This window comes from Chiloscyllium punctatum, chromosome 15 (assembly GCF_047496795.1).
Source record: "Chiloscyllium punctatum isolate Juve2018m chromosome 15, sChiPun1.3, whole genome shotgun sequence".
NCBI lineage: Eukaryota > Metazoa > Chordata > Chondrichthyes > Orectolobiformes > Hemiscylliidae > Chiloscyllium > Chiloscyllium punctatum.
In genome coordinates this window covers 85929215-85949594 of record NC_092753.1, presented here as the reverse complement: position 1 = coordinate 85949594, position 20380 = coordinate 85929215, and the positions used below count along the sequence as shown (strand labels likewise).

The 20380-nt window shown below is 41.1% G+C and overlaps 1 protein-coding gene across 1 annotated transcript in view; it reads left to right on the top strand.

Annotated features, from left to right (window-relative positions):
- The window catches only part of c2cd2 (C2 calcium dependent domain containing 2), a 57304-nt gene that overhangs the window by 6172 nt on the left and 30752 nt on the right, over positions 1-20380 (top strand). The window contains exons 2-5 of the mRNA XM_072585719.1: positions 6941-7036; positions 11352-11471; positions 16987-17088; positions 20156-20272. Of these exons, the coding sequence (XP_072441820.1) occupies positions 6941-7036; positions 11352-11471; positions 16987-17088; positions 20156-20272 (435 nt within the window). The remainder of the gene's footprint in view (positions 1-6940; positions 7037-11351; positions 11472-16986; positions 17089-20155; positions 20273-20380) is intronic.

Sequence of the window (20380 nt, the reverse complement as noted above, 5' to 3'; positions counted from 1 at the left end):
CACAACATAGGTGCTGGGGAAAATATAAGCATGACTGCAGTTAGACAGTAGTGTGGGGAAGAAAGAAAGAAAAGTATAACCAGGAGATTGAGTCTCCTCCGTTTAGGGCACTGACCCTGTGCTGCTTGGTGCTTAAAAAAAAAAGAAAATTAACTGCTGACCTCAGGATAGAAGCTCTCAGAAGAGGTGAGGGGATGATCTGCGTCTTGCTTTTGACCTGAATGTTTGCATTACTTTATTTCCACTGTTGCCTACGGGAAATGACTGTATCAAACGCCTATGTGGGAATTATCCCTTCAACAACTGGAGTGGGAGCCAAGGCAAGGTCGGCACAGAGCTGCTGCTTGTATGGCTGAAAATCCCTTGTCTATCCCTACTCTGGATCTGCCTGATCAGACAACAGCCCTGGCACCCAGCCAATTCAGACATCAATCCTACCCTTCATGACAGGCTGGTGACCAAGGCAGGTTCACAACCTGAAATTGAACCCAATTCACTGCTTGGTGGGGAACATATAGCCCCGTGTTTGCACTCACTGAGATTAACAAGATCGAGAAACCTCTCCCAGCTGGCTAATAAAATAAGTTGTTATGTCATAATCATGTTCATATGTCCATGTTGGAGTCCCACTTCCTTTCTGGAAATGTTTGCACGTATTGGTTGAAATGACTCCCCACTGACTGGGGTGATGGAATGCCCAGGTCTGAATCAGGCTGGGAGAGAAAGTAACATAACCATCTTCCAAGCAGCTGTGATGCAATCCCACCTTCTCCAAACCTTCAATATTAATTGCGATGTGGTTAAAGTCATTCAAAAGCCCGCTGATGATCTCTTCATAACTGAGGTTTGTCTTAATCTGTAGTGATGTGTACTGGGCAACCTAACTGACCTGTCCTCTGGGCCTGCATTTATTGTGTTGTGATTCCATTGAGATTCCGTATTCTTCCTCTGTTTTTCTCTCTCTGGTTGTCTCTGTCACTGTTTGATAAGTTGCATTTCCTGAAGTCTTGCTTTAGTGATAGCTGCCTTTGTACTTGGAAACCTTGACAAGTATTTATAGTTGTGTGTTTATATTTGCAAAGACTAACAGTTTCCCACCTCTTTTTTTTTTGCATTTGATTTTGAAGTTGTTTTCGTCCACCTTTTCTTAAAAAAAAAATTACTGGACAGTTTGTTTTAAGAACAGACTGAACTGTACTGATAAGAGGGGTTGACAGTTGTTGTATCCGCCTAGGAACCCTCCAACCACAAGGGATGACTGCAGATTTCTCCAGCTTCCTCATTTCCCCTCCCCCCACCTTATCTCAGTCCCAACCCTCGGACTCAGCACCGCCTTCTTGACCTGCGATCTTCTTCCCGACCTCTCCACCCCCACCCCCTCTCCAGCCTATCACCTTCACCTTAACCTCTTTCCACCTATCGCATTCCCAATGCCCCTCTCCCAAGTCCCTCCTCCCTACGTTTTATCTTAGCCTGCTTGGCACACCCTCATTCCTGAAAAAGGGCTTATGCCTGAAACGTCGATTCTCCTGCTCCTTTGATGCTGCCTGACCTGTTGCGCTTTTCCAGCAACACATTTTTCAGCTTTGACAGTTGTATTGTTGATCTCTGCATAGCTTTGGAACCAAGAAAGCTGATATGGCACAGAAGTGTTGTGACATGTACAACAACATCACTGATCACAAGCTTAGAGTCATAGAGGTGTACAGCACCAAAACAGACCCTTCAGTCAACTTGTCCGTGCTGACCAGATATCCTAAATTAATCTAGTCCCATTTGCCAGTATTTGGCCCATATCCCTCTAAACCTTCCTGTTCATGTACCCATTCAGATGCCTTTTAAATGTTGTAATTATACCAGTCTCCACCATTTTCTCAGGCAGGTCATTCTGTACACACCGCCTGTGTGAAAAAGTTGTTCCTTTTGATCTCTTTTAAAACTTCCCCTCTCACCGTAAACCTATGCTATTGGTTATTCACCCTATCCATGCACCTCATGATTTTATAAACCTCTAAGGTCAACCTTCAGCCTCCCACCTCCAGCAAATATAACCCCAGCCTATTCAGCCTCTCCCTATAGCTCAAGCCCTCTAACCTCATCCTTGTAAATATTTTCTCAATCCTTTCAAGTTTGACAACTAATTTGAGAATAGATGGGAATGTGGGCTTGAAAACAAACATGACAGCCATAACCTTATGGAATGGTGGAGCAGACTTGAGAGGCTGAATAACAGAGGATGGCCATTCTGTCCATCGTTGTCTGCACTGGCTTTAAGCATTTTAATTTGATGCCAATGTCCTGCCTTGTCCCTGTAACCCTGCATTATTTAAGTAATCCACCAGTGTGGTGGCTGGTTAGCTCAGATGGTTAGAACAATGCTGAGGTTATGGGTCATTTTGCTGGCTTCCACCCCAGGCTCTGATCAGCCATGATCCAATTAAATGGTAGAAGAAGCACAAGGGGCTGAATGACCTACCCCGTTCATATTTCCCATGGTCAGTGCCATCTCAAATGCCTCAGTTTGAACCTGCCTCCTCCACAGTGGGGTATAGTGCATTCCACACCTTAATTAATTGCTGTATGAAAAGAATACTTTGTTTCTTTTGCAAAACACTTTTAGTCTGTGCCCTTAAGTTGTCTGTTTGTTGAGCAGGAACAGTTTCTTCCTATCTATTCTGTTCAGATCCACATGAATTTGAAAACTTCTGTCAGATCTCCTCTTCACCTTTCCCTCTCCAAGGAAAAACATCCCAACTTAAGAACATAATTGGGACAAATGTAGGCTATGTAGCTTCTCAAGTCTGCCTCGCCATTCACTCAGCTCATCCAGCTCCAAGGATCACCACCTCTCTTATACCAGCTGGTCGTCATCATTCTCAACTCCCCTAGTTTCAGAAGTCTATCTGACTCCTCTTGTAATACTTTCCATGAGTTAATCTCCACAAATGAACTCTCCCGACCGTTCAGGACATTCCACGCTATTTTGGAGAAGCCATTCCTTCACATGTCAGTTTTAAGTTACTGTTCTCTAATGATATCCCCTAGTATGAGACTAGGAAAACACCTACTTGACATCTATGACATCTACCCAACCAAACCCACCTTCCCCACCCCCCCCCCACCCCCACCTCCCCAACAATCATTTATGTTTCAATAAGATGACCCCTCTTTGTTCTTAACTCTAATGAATAAAGATTAGATTAGATTAGATTACTTACAGTGTGGAAACAGGCCCTTCGGCCCAACAAGTCCACTCCGCCCCGCCGAAGCGCGACCCACCCATACCCCTTACCTAACACTATGGGCAATTTAGCGTGGCCAATTCACCTGGCCTGCACATCTTTGGACTGTGGGAGGAAACCGGAGCACCCGGAGGAAACCCACGCAGACACGGGGAGAACGTGCAAACTCCACACAGACAGTCGCCCGAGGCGGGAATTGAACTCTGGTCTCTGGTGCTGTGAGGCAGCAGTGCTAACCACTGTGCCACCGTGCCGCCCATAACCTACTTAACAGTTCTTGATAAGACAAACCCTTCTTCCCAGTATTATTACTTTGAGATGCCAGTGTTAGACTGGGGTGTACAAAGTTAAAAATCACAACACCAGGTTATAGTCCAACAGGTTTAATTGGAAGCACTAGCTTTTGGAGCACCGCTCCTTCATTAGGCAGCTGTGGAGGCATCGTTCTGAAAGCTAGTGCTTCCAAATAAACCTGTTGGACTATAACCTGGTGTTGTGATTTTTAACTTTCCCAGTATTAAGCCTAGTGAGTATCTTTTGAACCGTTTTCCATGTCAGTACTTTGTTTTTAAATTCAGAGAACAAAACGTGAAGATTAGGATAGATCCTCTTAAAACGGAGTCCATTCTGGTGATTTTCATTAACAGCTCACCACCACCTTCTTGAGGGCAGCTAGGGATGGGCAATAAGTGTTGGCCCAGTCAGCGATGCCCACGTCCCATGAGTAAATTTTTTTAAGAAAGTGTGCAACTTTGTTTTCCATTTGTGACCTCGTGCTTCTGCCTCTTTCTTCAGAGATGTCTATGCAGGGAGCTTCCTGCAGAAACTCATGAATTTTCTCCAGTACCGTTGCTGCACAGTCATCTTGCTCATCTCAACTCATGAGATCAATATCTTATCGTAGAGTCAGAGACATTAAGCATGGATACCTTTGGTCCAACTTCTCCATGTCGACCAGAGATCCCAATGCAGTTTAGTCCCACCTGCCAGTACCCGGCCCAAATCCCTCCAAATCATTCCTATTCTTATACCCATTCAGATACCTTTTTAAATGTTGCAATTGGACTAGCCTTCTCCACTTCCTCTGGCAGCTGATTCCATGCACATTCTACATGAAAAAGCTTCCCCTTCGGTCTCTCTCATATCTTTCCCCTCTCGCCCTAAACTTACACCTTCTAGTTCTGGACTCTCCCACCCGAGGGAAAAGACCTTGTCTGTTTATCCTATCCATGCCCTTTGTGATTTTATAAACTTCTATAAGGTCACCCCTCAGCCTCCGCTCCAGGGAAAACAGCCCTAGCCTATTCAGCCTCTCCCTATAGCTCAAATCCTCCCTCCAACCCTGGCAACATCCTTGTAAATCTTTTTTGAACCCTTTCAAGTTTCGCAACATCTTTCCAATAGAAAGGAGACCAGAATTGCACGCAATATTCCAAAAGTGACCTCGCCAATCTCCTGTACAGCTGCAAATTAACCTCCCAACTCTTGCACTCAATACTGTGATCTTCTGCTCCTTTTCAATCCAAAGTTCCCATATTATAAGATGAATTAGTTGAAGTATTCCACCAATGAGGTGGCAGCTTTGATATTGCATTTTGAGTAGGCAGACACTGAATCCTTCATTGGCTAGCGGATAATGGACTGCTATTCTATCATTGTCAGTGATTGGGCTTGCACCAGAGAAAGTTTGACTTCTGCGGCGAGTATGTAGAAAGTGCCACAAGTCTGGGTGCTTTGGCTACAAGTCCTAGCTCAACCGCTTACAAGAAATTGACCACTCAGTCAAGTATATGAGATGATTATCTTGCTAAAAGTTATTGACCTTTATTTGTATCTTAATAACAGACGTAAAGAAATGAAGGTGGCCTAGGAGAGTTTGAAAAAGCTGTTAAGGCATGTAGTGTGGTGGGCTTTATAAATAGAGAGTACACAAATCAGTAGTTGTACTATACCTTTCAATAATGCATTAGTTCATCCTCAACTGGGCATTGCATTTTAAAGAAGGACTTGAAAGTTTTAGATTTGGAAAATACAGAAAAGATTTCAGAGTGATTCAGCGACTAGGGACTTAAATTGTACGGTAAGATTGGAGAAGCAAGGACTGTCCCCTTTAGAAAAGAGAAGGGTGAAGGATTTGAGGCATTCAAAATTGTGGGGTATCTGGACAAAGTACAGCAGGTGAGGCAAAAGTATTCGCTTGGTTGAAGGGTCAAGGGCCAGAAGACAGTGGCTTAAAATGATTGGCCAAAATAGAAACAGGCCATGAGGAAAACCTTTCTCCATGCAGCAATCTGGAAGATGAAACTTGTCTCAGTCATAGTGTTATGAAGGTGTAAGGGGTACTGTACCTTTTAAGAGAGTTGAAAGCTAGCAAGGACAGAGGCACAGAGTCCGGAACAAGATAACAATGTAATGCTTGGTCGGCACAATTAGCACTGGCTGGGTTGCTACGAGACAAAAACAAATTCAAATTCAACCAATCGGTTTAAATTATGCCCCAAGATACCAAACTCCAATCAAGTTTGTATTTAGTATTTTGACAGTATTGAAACCAATGAAACGATCTGACTTTATTTATTTTATTTATTTACTTTTGGGGTATAAAACCAGAAAACGTTGAGAGAGAGCTGCCAAAAGACCAACAGATGTAGGCTGCGAGTAAGATCTCTCTGAGAAGTAACTGTCTAGAGAAGGAAAAAAAAACACCGGCACCAACCTGGAGAGCACATCTAAGAGGAAGGTGTAAAGAGAAAATTCGACTGTTGGCTGGTTTTGAAATTTGAATTTTTTTTTGTAAATCTTAATTGGGCCAGTATTGTAGAGGGGAAGGTAAAAGATAGATTTACCTGAATGTGTTGTAAATAGTTATGACTTGAATATCTCTGTTCAACTTGTAAAAAATTAACAACTTTATTTTTTTAAATGGTGACTATTGGGGTAGTTCTTTGCCTCTTGAATTTTCACAGATGACCGCACAGGGTGAATCTTCTGTGTTACTGGTTTAAATTAGCGAGGCAGTGTTTACCCAGTGTTGTAACAATAGTGACATCAAAACTCATTGTTAAAAAACTCATCTGGTTCACGAAAGACTGGGAACACATGGCAACCATCCCATGGAAGAACAAGTATTTTTCTAAATTTGCAGTTGCCTTTTAGCTGAGAGGTGAAAGGCCCGTGATGTTGTCTTTCCCCATTTAGTTTTATTCCAATATTTGAATAAAGAAATCATCATCATAACAGCCAGCTAATCTGTTTCCAGACTGGCTGAGTTAGTGCCAATTCATAAAGATCCTGAAGTAACCCGAGGGCTGAATTTAGTTTATAGTAGGATAGAGTTCTGCCAGTGTTTCTTGGGTCTTATACAAGAGTCTTTGTGTGAATTTACAAAGAAATTACTCTGTCAAATCCAAGTTGCTAAATCTAGTTTCATCTTCCAGTTGCTTAACTTGACTTAGCTCCCAAAAAGGGTACATACCATTGCAAGCCCAATGCAAATAATTACAAACCTATTATTGATCACAAGAAAACACGTCACAAAACATTTTAATGTTTGCTCAATGCAGTTTCTTCTAAATGCAAACATTTTTAAAATTTACAGTTTGTTTTTAAAAAAAAGCCTAACAGCAATAACAAGCCTTGCCCCTGGTTAAAAGTTATCTACTTTTGTCAAATAATTGGATATTCACTTTGTTTTACAGAGTTCTCTGCAGCTCAGTGTTGATAAAGTGGGTCCACATTCATCTGCCCTTGTTCTGAATCAGGTTACCACCGTTATCAAATCAGACCGACATTTGGTGAGTATGATGCAGTGAGTAAAGATTTTTCTGTCTATCACAGCTTGTGTTGTGGTCCCAATGCAGAGCCGTGGAACAGCTAAAATGAATGTATGCCCTAAAATTATCTATAATTTTGACCACCTACCATTGAACTTGTAATTTCCCAACAGGAGGTCAATCTTGGATACAGGGATGACGTTGGCTGACATATTTTGATAGTTCTCTGTATTGATTGAGTCCAATAAGCGTCATAGGATGTGTGTTAAATTGACTATATATTTTGGGGGTTGGTTAGCTCAGTTGGCTGGATCACTGGTTTGTGATTCAGAATCACGCCAACAGTGTTCTGCACTGGCTGAGATTATCATTGAAGGTCCTGCCTTCTCAACTTCTCTCTTTGCTTGAGGTGTCATGACCCTCAGGTTAAATCACAGTCAACCATCTCTGTAATGACAGAGCAGCTCTGTGGCCCTCTGGGGTTGTGGTGACTTTAATTCGTTTGCCTTAAAACAAATATTTGAATATGGTCATCTTTGTAAGTTCCTTCCCTCAGCGGAAACATTTTGCTGAAGTAAATGTGATTAAAGTGGCTGGCTTCTGAAGCCCAAACCGTTAAGGAGGGATATAAGCTGAGCTTTGACAAAATTAGGTTAAATCATCCCTTTATTGGTTTGAATTGTAGCGAATGTGAGGGTTTGGAAATTTAATGTATCATCTGATTAATTGTTGTAGCAATGGACTTTATCCATCTGGCAATTTTATAGTTGGAGTGAGTTAGGTTTTCAAGAAACTTGATTGACTTTTACTTCAACAGTAGTTTTACTGAATTGACAGAAAAGTTTTGTTTTATTTTTGTTCTATTCCCCTCCCCTTCAAATATTTCCGAGCATAAACGCTTGGACTATTTTGATCTCCGTTGCTGTAGAGGAACCTCTTTTGAACATTTGTTATGAATCCAAACTCAGTATATTCCAGGAAGTGGCAGTAAAATTGGCGATGATTATGTATTCCTGTCGTGACAGGAAATTAAAAGATGTAAATGGGAAATGATCAAAATCCTCCACTTTGAGCTATGGCAACCTCGGAGTTTGCTTCCAGTTTGTGACTTCTGATGACTTCTGATGATGCTCCCACTGCATCTTTGAGGAACCCTAGTGACTAGTGTGAACAGGAGTTGTTAAATCAATGCATTGTTTTGCATTAATTGTGTGTTGGTTATTTTTGAAAGCTTTTAATGGAGCTGCAATGTCTTGACTCAGTCACTGATGTTCCTGTGTAATCAGTCTCCACCCCAGTATTGTGCTTGACTGTTTACAATTACTTAAACTCAAAGTTTTTTTTCTAAATGTTGATGGTGATTAATTCTCTGGCTCTACCAGTTAGCTTGAGTTCCTACAGAATACATTATAGAATGTTGCACCAGAGAAACTGGGCACTCTATGTAATTCTGTTTATTTTATCCATAGGAGCTTGTTAATCTATTCCTTCTCTCTTGTTGGCTTCCCATATTCGTTTTTAACTTTTTTTTTTCTTAAGCAGCCATCAACCTCCAAGAATTATCAATGCTCTTTGAAAATTTTTGGCAGTGTTTCACATTTTCAGCTTTTTTTTTGTTTGTGATTGACTGCAATCCTGCATTTGTTTCCCCACTGCTATTCAATGGAAACAGTTTATTATTAATTACCGGGGATTACTTTTGAGGATAAGTTGATCAGATCTAGCTTGTCGAACCTCAAGTATTGAAGTTTTGACCTGATGGAGGTGTTTGAAGTACTCTAAAGGCTCTGATACAATTTACTTTGGAGGTGGGGAAGGGTGTGAGGGGGCGAAAGGATTTGATATTAACTTTTGCAAGGAAGCATTTTTTATCACAAGGATGATTAGGAATCTGGGGTGCTGTTCCACTTCCCAGAATAAACCTGTCAATGCTGGGACAGTTGGACGTAACAAAACTGAGTCTTGCTGGATGAGTGCATTGTGAGCCGAAGTGGATAAATCTAACTCAAGGTCACAGATCAGCCATGATCCAGTTGAATGATGGAACATGCTCAAGTGGCTGAAGGGATTCCTTCTGTTACAATAGTTCCTCAAGTTCTGAGCATAAAATACTCACTGGGGTAAATTAGCTCTACCCCTGCTAGGGAGAATCAGTATCATCTGACTCCTTTCCTGTATTCATTTGTAGATGCTTTTATTTAGCAATGCTTCTACTCAACACTCTTTAGGCTGATGAGATAGAGGGGGAAATATTAATGAAGTATTTGCAGCATACTCTGAAGATCTGTTCCATATCGGATGCAATCATTACACAATGAAGCAGTTTGGTATGAAAGCACATATACCAGTTTTCTGTGTCACATGGGCCAAAGGTAAAATAACTTTTTTACTTTTAAAAGCTAATCCCTGTGATATAAACCACACATTATAAAACATTCTGGGATACAGACAGATAATTCACTGATCTTTCTCTTTGGTGTTTAGCTATTTCCCATAGTGTTTGCTCCATTTTACATTTATTTATGCGACGTGATTTCTTTTAGCACTTTGAGGTACGTATTAATAAAGTTGACATTAGTAAAAATGACTGGATGCTTTTGTGTGAATTATTAAATGATGTATAACTTAAGTTAGATTGGAAGCAAACATGAGTGTTGGCAAATTACAGTCCTGTTACATGAGGAGATGCCTTGCTCTGGGTCATTTGTTCTCCTGCAACAATGCAGCCTGTAGGTTTTGTTTAGGGAGTTCTCACCTGCTGCCAATATGTGGCTCCTTTTTTTTTCCCCCAAAAGTTTTAAAAAATTGGTGGCTCACTGGTTAGCTCTGCTGCTTCAGTGCCAGGGACCCAGGTTTGATTCTAGCCTTGGGTGAGTGGAGTTTGCATGGACTCCCAGTGTCTGCGTGGGTTTCCTCTGTAAGCTATTGTTTTGTCCCACAGTCCAAAGATGTGCAGGGTCTTTGGATTAGTCATGCTAAATTGTCCATAGTGTCCAGGGCTGTGCATACTCGGTGGCTCAGCCATGATAAATGTGAGTTATAGGGATCGGTTTGGGGGTCGTGTCTAGATAAGATGCTCGTCAGATGATCAGTGCACATTTAATGGGTCAAATGGCCTCTTTCTGCGCTAGTTATTCTATGATCAGGAGTAGGAATTTTAGACATTGCTCACTTTGTCTGTCTGTGTCTGTCTCTCCCTCCCTTTATTTTTTTTCCCCCACCCCAGACACTTCCATTGCTCAGCTCCACACCTCATATAACCAACATAACCCCCTTCCTCCAACCTTTTCCCCAGCTCAATTGTCAACTGTAACACCCCTAGTATTTTCCTACCCAGGAAAAGTTTGGGCCTTTTGTTTTGCTCAGGCATGGGTAAAATTAATTTTGCCAATAAATAATTGGAAGACTTAAGGTTTTGAGAGTATTGCCACTGTGCTGATATTTTTCCACATGTTTTACACAGGCAGGCCAGGTTGCTTTCTTAGATTTAGAACAGAGTTGAAAGCTTTCAGTAACATTGCGGATGAGAGGACAAGTAATGTGCATTGTTATCTGACTATCTCTGGATTAGATTTAAACCTTGAATTTGTGCCAGGGTTATCTGGTTTATGTTAGAGGTGCTGACAACTGATGCTTTTAATTGTTGGTTTGTAATTGCCCCGACTAAATTGTTTGTGGAATTTAGGATACAAATGTAAAATAGGGCAAACATGGTGGGAAATGTTTCAACACAACCCAAACTAAATACCACATGAAAAGCCCAGAAAATCCTATGTGGTGGTGGTGATCTGTCTAAATGCTGTCAAACCTTCTTTAATGTTTAAAACAAAATCTGTTGATAATGACTTGGTTAATAAAGGCAATATTCACTGTATTGCTGAATGAAAGAGACTGATAAGGGTTTGGATTTAATCTTCATCTAGATACTGAGTTAGTGCTTCAAATAAATTGATAATTTGATTCTGTACTCCTCCCTAAACTAAGAACATCATACAAAGATGTTGTTCTCTGTATCTACATTCCATTTTTCACCAGCTTCGCATTGTATGACAAGTGGCCGCTTGGGAGATTTATCAGTGATTGCAAATGTGAGTTTTTACATGCAATTGAAGGGAGATGGTGAAAGAAGTAAACTGGGTTTCTTATAAAAGTCATACGTTTATGTAGCTACAATATGTTTTTGGCAAACAAAATAGAAAAATCAAGGGATCCACTAATTTCTTTGTCCTGCACATTCAGTATGTGAGGATGTGTATGTTGTCTGCTTATTGATGGGAAATGTAGTGACTTTGATGCAGACTCAGCAATCCAACTTATTGTATGAATTTGATTTTAGGTTTTTGGATGCCATGTGACTGGAGAGTATGCTCAGTTTTCTGTCACTGTGACCCAGGACTCGCCTGTTGCCATGGGACTGGAATCTTTTCATATCCAAGTATCTCCACTTCATTTGCAGGTACAAACTGTGATGAATCGTGAGCAAGTTTTATTTTGAGGAAGCTGTCCAACATGAAATGGAGCCAGCGCACACCCTTTGGGAATTTCCAATTTTCATATGCATGCCCTTTTTAACTAGAGAGAATACTTTGTGTTTATTTGCATTTGAATGGCTGTCTCTGTTTCTGTTCCGCTTCCCTTCCTATGTGGTTTTCTCTAAAGAAGCAATGATGTGCTGGTGATGATTGATTGACAAAACAAATTTTTATTTGGCTTTCCCCCAAGATTCTGCATGTTTGAATCATGCCTCTCTGGGTCCCAACTGGGTCATATCTAGTTGCTTGGTATGAGCAGCAGATTGAGTAAAGGATTTTACTTGCTGTGTCCAGATTGTACACACTTTTTGGAATTCCTAGCAGCTGTATAATACTGTACAAAGCCTGCATTTCTGCAACTTGCAAGGGAAGGCTGACATTGAACTGACCTGCCAACATGTTGCCTGACCTGCGGAGTAACTGTATATGGTTTGAGGCTTGCTTCATTGCTCTATTCTTCAACACAGATGACCAGAGCCTATTGAGGATCACTGCACCTGAACCTTGTGTAGACGTAACCCACAACAGTCCAAGTTCTATTTCACTTATTTCAGATGTTTTGCACCCTGAGAACGAAGTATGGAAGTCTATTTATGAGAATATTGATCATTTTGCTTACAATACTCTATTGCTCATTATACTTCAATTCTAGAGTAATTAAACTGCTTTTACTTCCTCTTTTACAGCTTTCTTCATCATCCTATGGCTATTTAATTTTAGTTTTGGGTTTTTTTTTTCCCTCTTCTCATATGTCCTTATTAGAAGAATAAGGAGCAATGTTATTTTTTTTAAAAAAAAACAAGATTGAGGAGACTTTACAGGGTGGATGCTGAAAAGATGTTTGCAGTGTGGAAATCTTGAAATAGGGTGCAGAGTTACAGGATAAAATTGCACACATTTAAAACTAAGATGTAAAGGAATTTCTTCTCCTAGAGGGTAGTGAATGTCTGGAGTTCTCTTCCCTCAGAATTGTGGAGACTAGATAACAGATTTTTGAAATGTCAGGGAGTTGAGGGCTATGAGGAGCTAGCATAAAATAAGAATTGGGATCAATCAGCTCTGATCTGTAACTTAGAATATTCACTTGTCTAGCTTTGCATTTTGAGGTAAGGACAGTGGGGAAATATGCTTGGGAAGAAATGCCTGTGATTACTGTACTCCCGTGCATCCCAAAGTAATGTTTAATCCGGGTAAGGCCCGTGATCATGCAGATTGTTCTTGCTGTGTTGGAAGCATTGGCTCTTTGTTCCAGTGTTCCATTGTGATCTTTGAGAATTTCAGCACTTACCGATTCAGTTGCAGCCTATCGCTGCTGGAGCGTGAGCAAATTTTATATGTGCAGAAAAATGTGAGAGATGGGAAGGTACTGAAGTTACTTTGTCACCATGATGTTTTGAATTTCAACCTGGTGTGTGAGATCCAGGAGGTATTAAGTTTTTGTGCTTGCACCAGCTGCATTACTTCTGTAATAATGCTGTGACCATAATGGAAAGTGAGTGCTGAAACCCAAGCCTCACTAGGTCCACAAACTGTCACAATTGCCTGACTTTGACCACAAAGATAAAATAATTATCAGATTTCATCAGTAAATAAGAAAATAAAGCTAGCTGTTAGCAAAATTTTAACAGGTGTCAAAATGGATTATTGGTTACTAATTTGCAGACTTTAAATAAACCCCCTTTAAATTCAAACACTTGCAAACAATTGTTCACACATGGGACGGACAAGATGGACAGTTCTGCAGAAATATTCTGGTTGGAAACCTTAAACGCAAAGGAATAAATTTCTGTTGAGCATGAGCCTGAGTTTAAAAGGGTGAATTGACTTTTTCTCTTTTGGTTTCTGTACATATTTACATCGTCTACTGCGACGATACTCCAATTGGTGTTCAGTCAGTTGGACCTAGGTTTTTGCTCAAGTTAGAGGTCTTTTTCTGAATCATGAAGTGTTGGTTTTCTTCCACTGGCAGAGGGACGAGAGAGAGAGAGTGACCTGTCTAGACTTTCAGGTTCCTTGGAGATCTGAGTAGAACTGCCCCTTTGTCTCAATTCTGTAACAAACTGCAATTTGTAGACAAAAGCTCTTTAAATCCAAAGACATCTAGTGCTAATTCATCTCAAACATATTCAGTCCAACTTAGAGTCATAGAGATGTACAGCATGGAAACAGTCCCTTTGGTCCAACCCGACCATGCCAACCAGATATCCCAACCCAATCTCGTCCCATCTGCAAGCACCCGGCCCATATCCCTCCAAACCCTTCCTATTCATATACTCATCCGAATGCCTCTTAAATGTTGCAATTGTACCAGCCTCCACCACTTCCTCTGGCAGCTCATTCCATACCCGTACCACCCTCTGCGTGAAAAAGTTGCCCCTTAGGTCTCTTTTATATCCTTCCCCTCTTCACCCTAAACCTATGCCATCTAGTTCTGGACTCCCCGGTCCCAGGGAAAAGACTTTGTCTATTTATCCTATCCATGCCCCTCATAATTTTGTAAACCTCTATAAGGTCACCCCTCAGCCTCCGCTCCAGGGAAAACAACCCCAGTCTGTTCAGCCTCTCCCTATAGCTCAAATCCTCCAACCCTCGCAACATCCTTGTAAATCTTTTCTGAACCCTTTCAAGTTTCACAACATCTTCCTGATAGGAAGGAGATCAGAATTGCACGCAATATTCCAACAGTGGCCTAACCAATGTCCTGTACAGCCGCAACATGACCTCCCAACTCCAATACTCAATACTCTGACCAATAAACGAAAGCATACCAAGCTCCTTCTTCACTATCCTATCCACCTGCGACTCCACTTTCAAGGAGCTATGAACCTGCACTCCAAGGTCTCTTTGTTCAGCAACACTTATTAGGACCTTACCATTAGGTGTATAAGTCCTACTAAGGAATGCTTTCCCAAAATGCAGCATTTATCTGAATTAAACTCCATCTGCCACTTCTCAGCCCATTGGCCCATCTGGTCAAGATCCTGTTGTAATCTGAGGTAACCCTCTTCACTGTCCTCTGCACCTCCAATTTTGGTCTCATCTGCAAACTTACTAACTGTGCCTATTTGATCGCACCCAAATCATTTTGTAAATGACAAAAAGTCAAGGACCCAGCACCGATCCTTGTGGCACTCCACTGGTCAAAGGCCTCCAGTCTGAAAAACAACCCTCCACCACCACCCTCTGTCTTCGACCTTTGAGCCAGTTCTGTATCCAAATCGCTAGTTCTCCCTGTATTCCATGAGATCTCTCCTTGCTAATCAGTCTCCCATGGGGAACCTTGTCGAACGCCTTATTGAAGTCCATATTGGTCTTCTGTAGAAGTTACATGATGAACCTGTGTAACCAGTTAGTAATCAGGCTGTGTTTCCACTTTTTTCTTTTGAATCATTGAAAAAGGCTAGTCCACTAAACTAACTACACAGCAGTATCCAAACTTTTATTTTCTCAGTTTATGTTTTTAAAGGAAAAATGTGGTCCTTACAATAGTCTTTTAATGTTTAAGCCTTGCAATAATGAGTTTTATTTGTCTAGGACCTACTTAAGGTACACAAAGACTTGTCTTTGGAGGTGTGAATGAAACAGAATTGAGCTTTCATCATCCTATTCAATCAGAGGGTTGAGGTTTTAAGGGAATTCCTGAAGATAGACAGCTGAAAGCATAGCCTGTAATGGTTGGGTGAGTTCCAAATGTGGCAGCCTCCTTCTGTCATATGAGAAACATTCAGCAAAGACTGTGAGATTTGGAGCAGGTGGAATGACATAATGTGCTGCAAAGTCAATGAATCCCAAAACAAAATGTCTGGCAACATTCGGAGCTGACAATTAGTAAAGAGAGTTAGTTTACCAAAGTAATTGGAAGCAACCAATGTGGATTTCACAAAGATGATGATACTTGACAAATGTGATTTGTGCTGTTTGAAGAGGTGACAGATTTCGCAGTGGGTGTGTACTTGGATTTTCAGGAACTCTTGAATAAAATATTTGAAAGAGATTGCTGTAGATTTGTGGATGAGTAGCTGAAGAAAGAGAATGTAAGAGTGCGGTAAAGGGACATTGAGTGGTTCAAGGTATGTGGATCTGTCCAGTGAGTGGCTGTCAATAATTTGAGTGTACGACTACAAAGGGTGATATCCAAAACGTCAAAATAGGTACAGAAGATTGGTGCATCAAGGAAGCTAAAAGGCATTGTTAATGAGGTGGTAGAATGGGCAGGTAGAATTCAGTATTTATGTGAGAGATGTACAATTTGAAAAGCAAAAGGTTATGTGCAAAAACTGAGGGGTTTGGGTGGTTCAGTTTCTACAGTTTTAGAAAACTGCACAAATAAGGGTACAGAAATAACTGATGGGATTTTTATGGTAATGGGTGTAAGGCATTAAAATAAAGTTGTAATACTAACTATGGTAAATCACATTGTAGCATTGTGTGTAGCTTTGAATTTCAGCATTAAGAATAAAGTTAAAAATCACACATCAGGTCCTAATCCAACAGGTTTATTTGGAAGCACTAGGTTTTGAAGCTTTGTGCACCCCAATCCAACACAGGCACCCCCATATCATAGCCTTAAAGATGACTGTTGAGGCAGTACAGAGGGTGCTACACAAATTCACTAGGATGCTAATTCACTGCAAAGTACTGCTGATGCTGGAAATCTGAAATAAAACTAAAATGCAAAGTGTCATCTAGTAAAAGGGATTTTAAGCGGTGGATGCTGGAAATTAGAAACACAAACAGAAATTTCTGGGAAAAACTCAGGTCTGTCAGCATCTGTGGAGAGAAAGCAGAGTTAATATTAAGGGCCCAGTGTCCCTCCTTCAGAGCAGTTTTTCTTTTGTAAAAAAAAATATGCAGAAGCTGTCCAGCCGTCCTCCCCTACCTGCCAGTCCCAGATCTGGGGATGGTGTCAATGGATAGTATGTGGAATCTTTGAGAATACTTCTGTGATGATCATAGTTGGGTGAGAAGCGAAGCCATCAAAATTTAAATTTAATAACATTTCGGCCGGTCCTCCTAAGGTAACAGAAAGGAGAGTCATTGAGGAACAGCAAAACATGCATGATCATGTTTGACGTATTTGAATGAGAAGAGAAGCCATTGATGGAGATGGTTCAGATTAATTGGAGCCAAGCAAGTCCAGTCCTCAAGTCAACAGGAGAAGGGAGGTGTTGAAGGAAAACAATGTCTTTGATTCTTTCAGAGGTTGCATAGAGGATGAACAGTACAGTTGGTGAGCTATAGTTGTAGGATAATTTGATCGGGATCATGTAGACAGCACTGAATAATGAAGGAGTTCACAATTAATCTGTTCCCACCAAATTCCACATCATTCTAAACACCTCCGTCTGCCAGCGTGTAATCTATATGAGCTCCAAATAGAAATTGGAGGGAGGGAGAAATAGAAACCTGTTTCCTTTTGTAATTTCTTTCTTCCCATAGCTGGAGATTCATGTCCAACAAGTTGATGATGTCCAAGTCTCATGGAATCTTGTAGAGTCTCAAAAGTTGAACTTGGAGGTGACTCCAAAAGTAAAAAGGGAGGTGAGTGACCAAGTTTCTTTCTCTCCTCTGTTCATTTCTAATTTTCGTCGCTGCGTTTAGCATGTAGAAAGCAGATACCCTGTGCAAGTTTTACTTTGTCTAAAACCAGCCTGATCCTACCCTGAAGACAACTAATGGTGATTTTAAGAATTGGAATCTGACTCCACCTTTAACAAAGAGCACAGGCAATGAACCAATTTATCACACTGCAGTTATATTTGGTTTGGTTTCATACTGGATAATACACTCATCAATTATACTGAGTTGTTCAGTCAGTTTTCTGTTTGAACGTAGAACAGTACAGAACAGGAGCAGGACCTTTGGCCTACGATGCTGTGCCAAACGTGATGCAAAATTAAACTAATCCCTTCTGCCTTCCCTTGGTCCATGTCCCTCCATTTCTTGCATATTCATGTGCGTATGTAAAAGTTTCTGAAATGCCCCTATTGTATCTGCCTCCATTACTACCCCCGGGAGTGCATTAAGACTTGTACCACTCTCTTAAAACACAAAAATACGTGCTCCTCACATCTCTTTTGAACTCTTCACCCTCCCTCTCTTTCCCCCCCACCCCCCCCATTTCTCCCTTCGCCTTAAATGTTTGTGCCCAAATTTTAGACATTCCAACTCTGGAGAAAAAAAGATTCTGACTGTCAACCCTATCTATGCATCTCATAATTTTATAGACTTCTATTGAGTCTCCCCTCAGCCTTTGCTACTCCAGAGAAAACAATCCATATTTTTCTAGCTTCTCCTTATAGCTCATACCCTCTAATCCAGATAGCATCCAAGTAAACCTCTTCTGCATCCTCTCCAAAGCCTCTACATCCTTTCCGGAATGTGGCGACATGAATTGAGCACAATACTTGAAGTGTGATCTAACCAAAGTCTTATAAAGCTGCAACATGACCTTCTGACTCCTGTATTCAATTCCCTGACCAATAAAAGCAAGCAAGCAAGCCATGTGCCACCTTTACCACTCTACCAATCTACTTGTGTGACCACTTTCAAGGAGCTAGGGACTTGAACCCAAGACCCCACTGTGTATCATTGCTGTTCAGGGTCTGGTCACTAACCATATACATTTCCTTCACACTTGATCTCCCAAAGTGCAGCACCTCACATTTACACAAATTAAACTCCATCTGCCATTCCTCCCACTCATGCCTGCAACTGATCTATATCTCGCTGTTTCCTTCTACGCTATCCACAACTCCGTTGATCTTTGTATCATCGGCAACCCACCCATCTACATTTTCATCCAAGTCATTTATCTAAATCTCAAACAGCAGAAGTCCCAGTATGGATCCCTGTGGAATACTACTAGTCTCTGACCTCCAGCCTGAGAAATTCCCTTCCACCACTACCCTCTGCCTTCTATGGGCAAGCCAGTTCAGAATCTGTTCGGCCAAGTCACCATGGATCCCATGCATCTTAGGCTCATCCAGAAGATTATCATAAGGGACCTTGTTGAAAGCCTTAGTAAAATCTACGTAAACAACACCCGCTACTCTCCATGCAGTGATCACCTTTGTCACCACCTTGAAAACTTCAGTCAAGTTAGTGAGGCGTTACCTGCCCTGCGTAAAACCTTGCTGACTGTCCCTAATTAGGCCATGCTTTTCCGAAGGTGTGTAAATCTTATCCCTTAGTATATTATAAGCATGCTTTTTCTCATCTTGGAACATCAGCAGGCCATTTAGCCCATCGAGGCTGCTCTGCCAATAAACTAGATCCTGGCTGGATCGTCCACCTCAATGCTACTTTTCTGCAACATTCCTGGATGTCATTAATATCCAGAAATCGAGCTCATTCAGTCTTGAACGTGCTCAGTCATTGAGCTTCCACAGCCCCCTCACTAATCTGTAGAGACCTACTGCACAGAAAATGGCCCTTCGGCCCACCATGTCTGCTCTAGCCCAAAACAACCACCTAACAATTCTAACCCCACTTCTAGTACTTGGCCCATAGTCTTGTACGTCTTGACATTGTAAGTATGCGTCTAAATACTTAAATGTTATGAGGGTTTCTGCCTCTACTGCTCTTACGGACAGTGATTTCCACATTCCCACCACCCCTAGATTTTAAAAAAAGCTTTTCCTTGCATCTCCTTGTCTAAACCATCTGCTCCTTACCTTAAATCTTAAACTCCTAGTCATTGATCCCTCCAGTAAGTAGAAATGTTCTCTCCAATCTACCCTATCTATGCCTTCTCTTAATTTTATACATCTCAATCACGACCCTGTCGTCTTTTCCATCAGGAGAACAACTCCTGTTGGAACCTGTGATCTGCGTGAGAAACCATTCTTACAAACTCCAGTGTGCTGTTCCATTAAAAGTGCTGTAATGGTTTGTGAGCAGGTACTTGTTGTGGAGTTGTGCAGTATCAGTTTATCTGTGTTTAACAATCCAGTCTTAGAGGAACCGTGGGCCACCTCCACTCCCTGCTCAGAGAAGAATTTGCGACTGTTTGAACGTATTGATCTAGTTGGATGAATGAAGAGAACAGGGCTGAGATTCAATGCAGGCAGTGAGACTGAACTGTCTCCAATGTTGGCAATTCTGTTGCTCATGGGAAAAAGGATTAGGGGACAGAGAATTGGTATGTTCATCATCTATTGGCCATTCTCTTCTGAAGGACTGCATTGATGCCCAGTCTTGAAGTAGAGAGTATTGGACGGTGTGATTCTCATAGTAGTGGTCAGTTAGTATTCCAGGCCTGTATGTGTGCTTGCCAATTCGATGCAAGTTGCTTGTCAAAGATGTGGATAGGAGTTCAATTTCACAATTTATAATTATCTTTTACAAATTGTCCCATTTTGAAGAACAACTTTTTGTTCTTATTTGCCTTTAACAGGCTAAATTTTAAAAATTCTTTTCTTTAAAATTTAATGAGGTTCATTTTAATGAAATTGAATGAGGTTCTCATATCCTCTCAGCAATTACTAAGGCCACGATCTCTGAAACATGCCTATTTAAGAGGAGTGGCAGAATTCACGATAAAACTGTGTGCTTTAAATGTACAATTTCTAACTATGTTTTGAAGTCTGTTTTGTATTGGAATTAGGTGGATGAAGAGGATACATACCTGGAGACAATCCACACTTTGTTACAGGACATGTTGATTTCTGCCCGTCCAACGGTCTTGATGAATATGAAAGCTGCACCTTTAAAGGAAAGCCAAGTGAGTAGGCATTGTCTGAATATTCCAAACTGAGGCCCTCACCTTTCACCCTAACACACTGGTAATACAAATTCCCAAGATTCAAGTTTGTAACTCTATATATGTTTT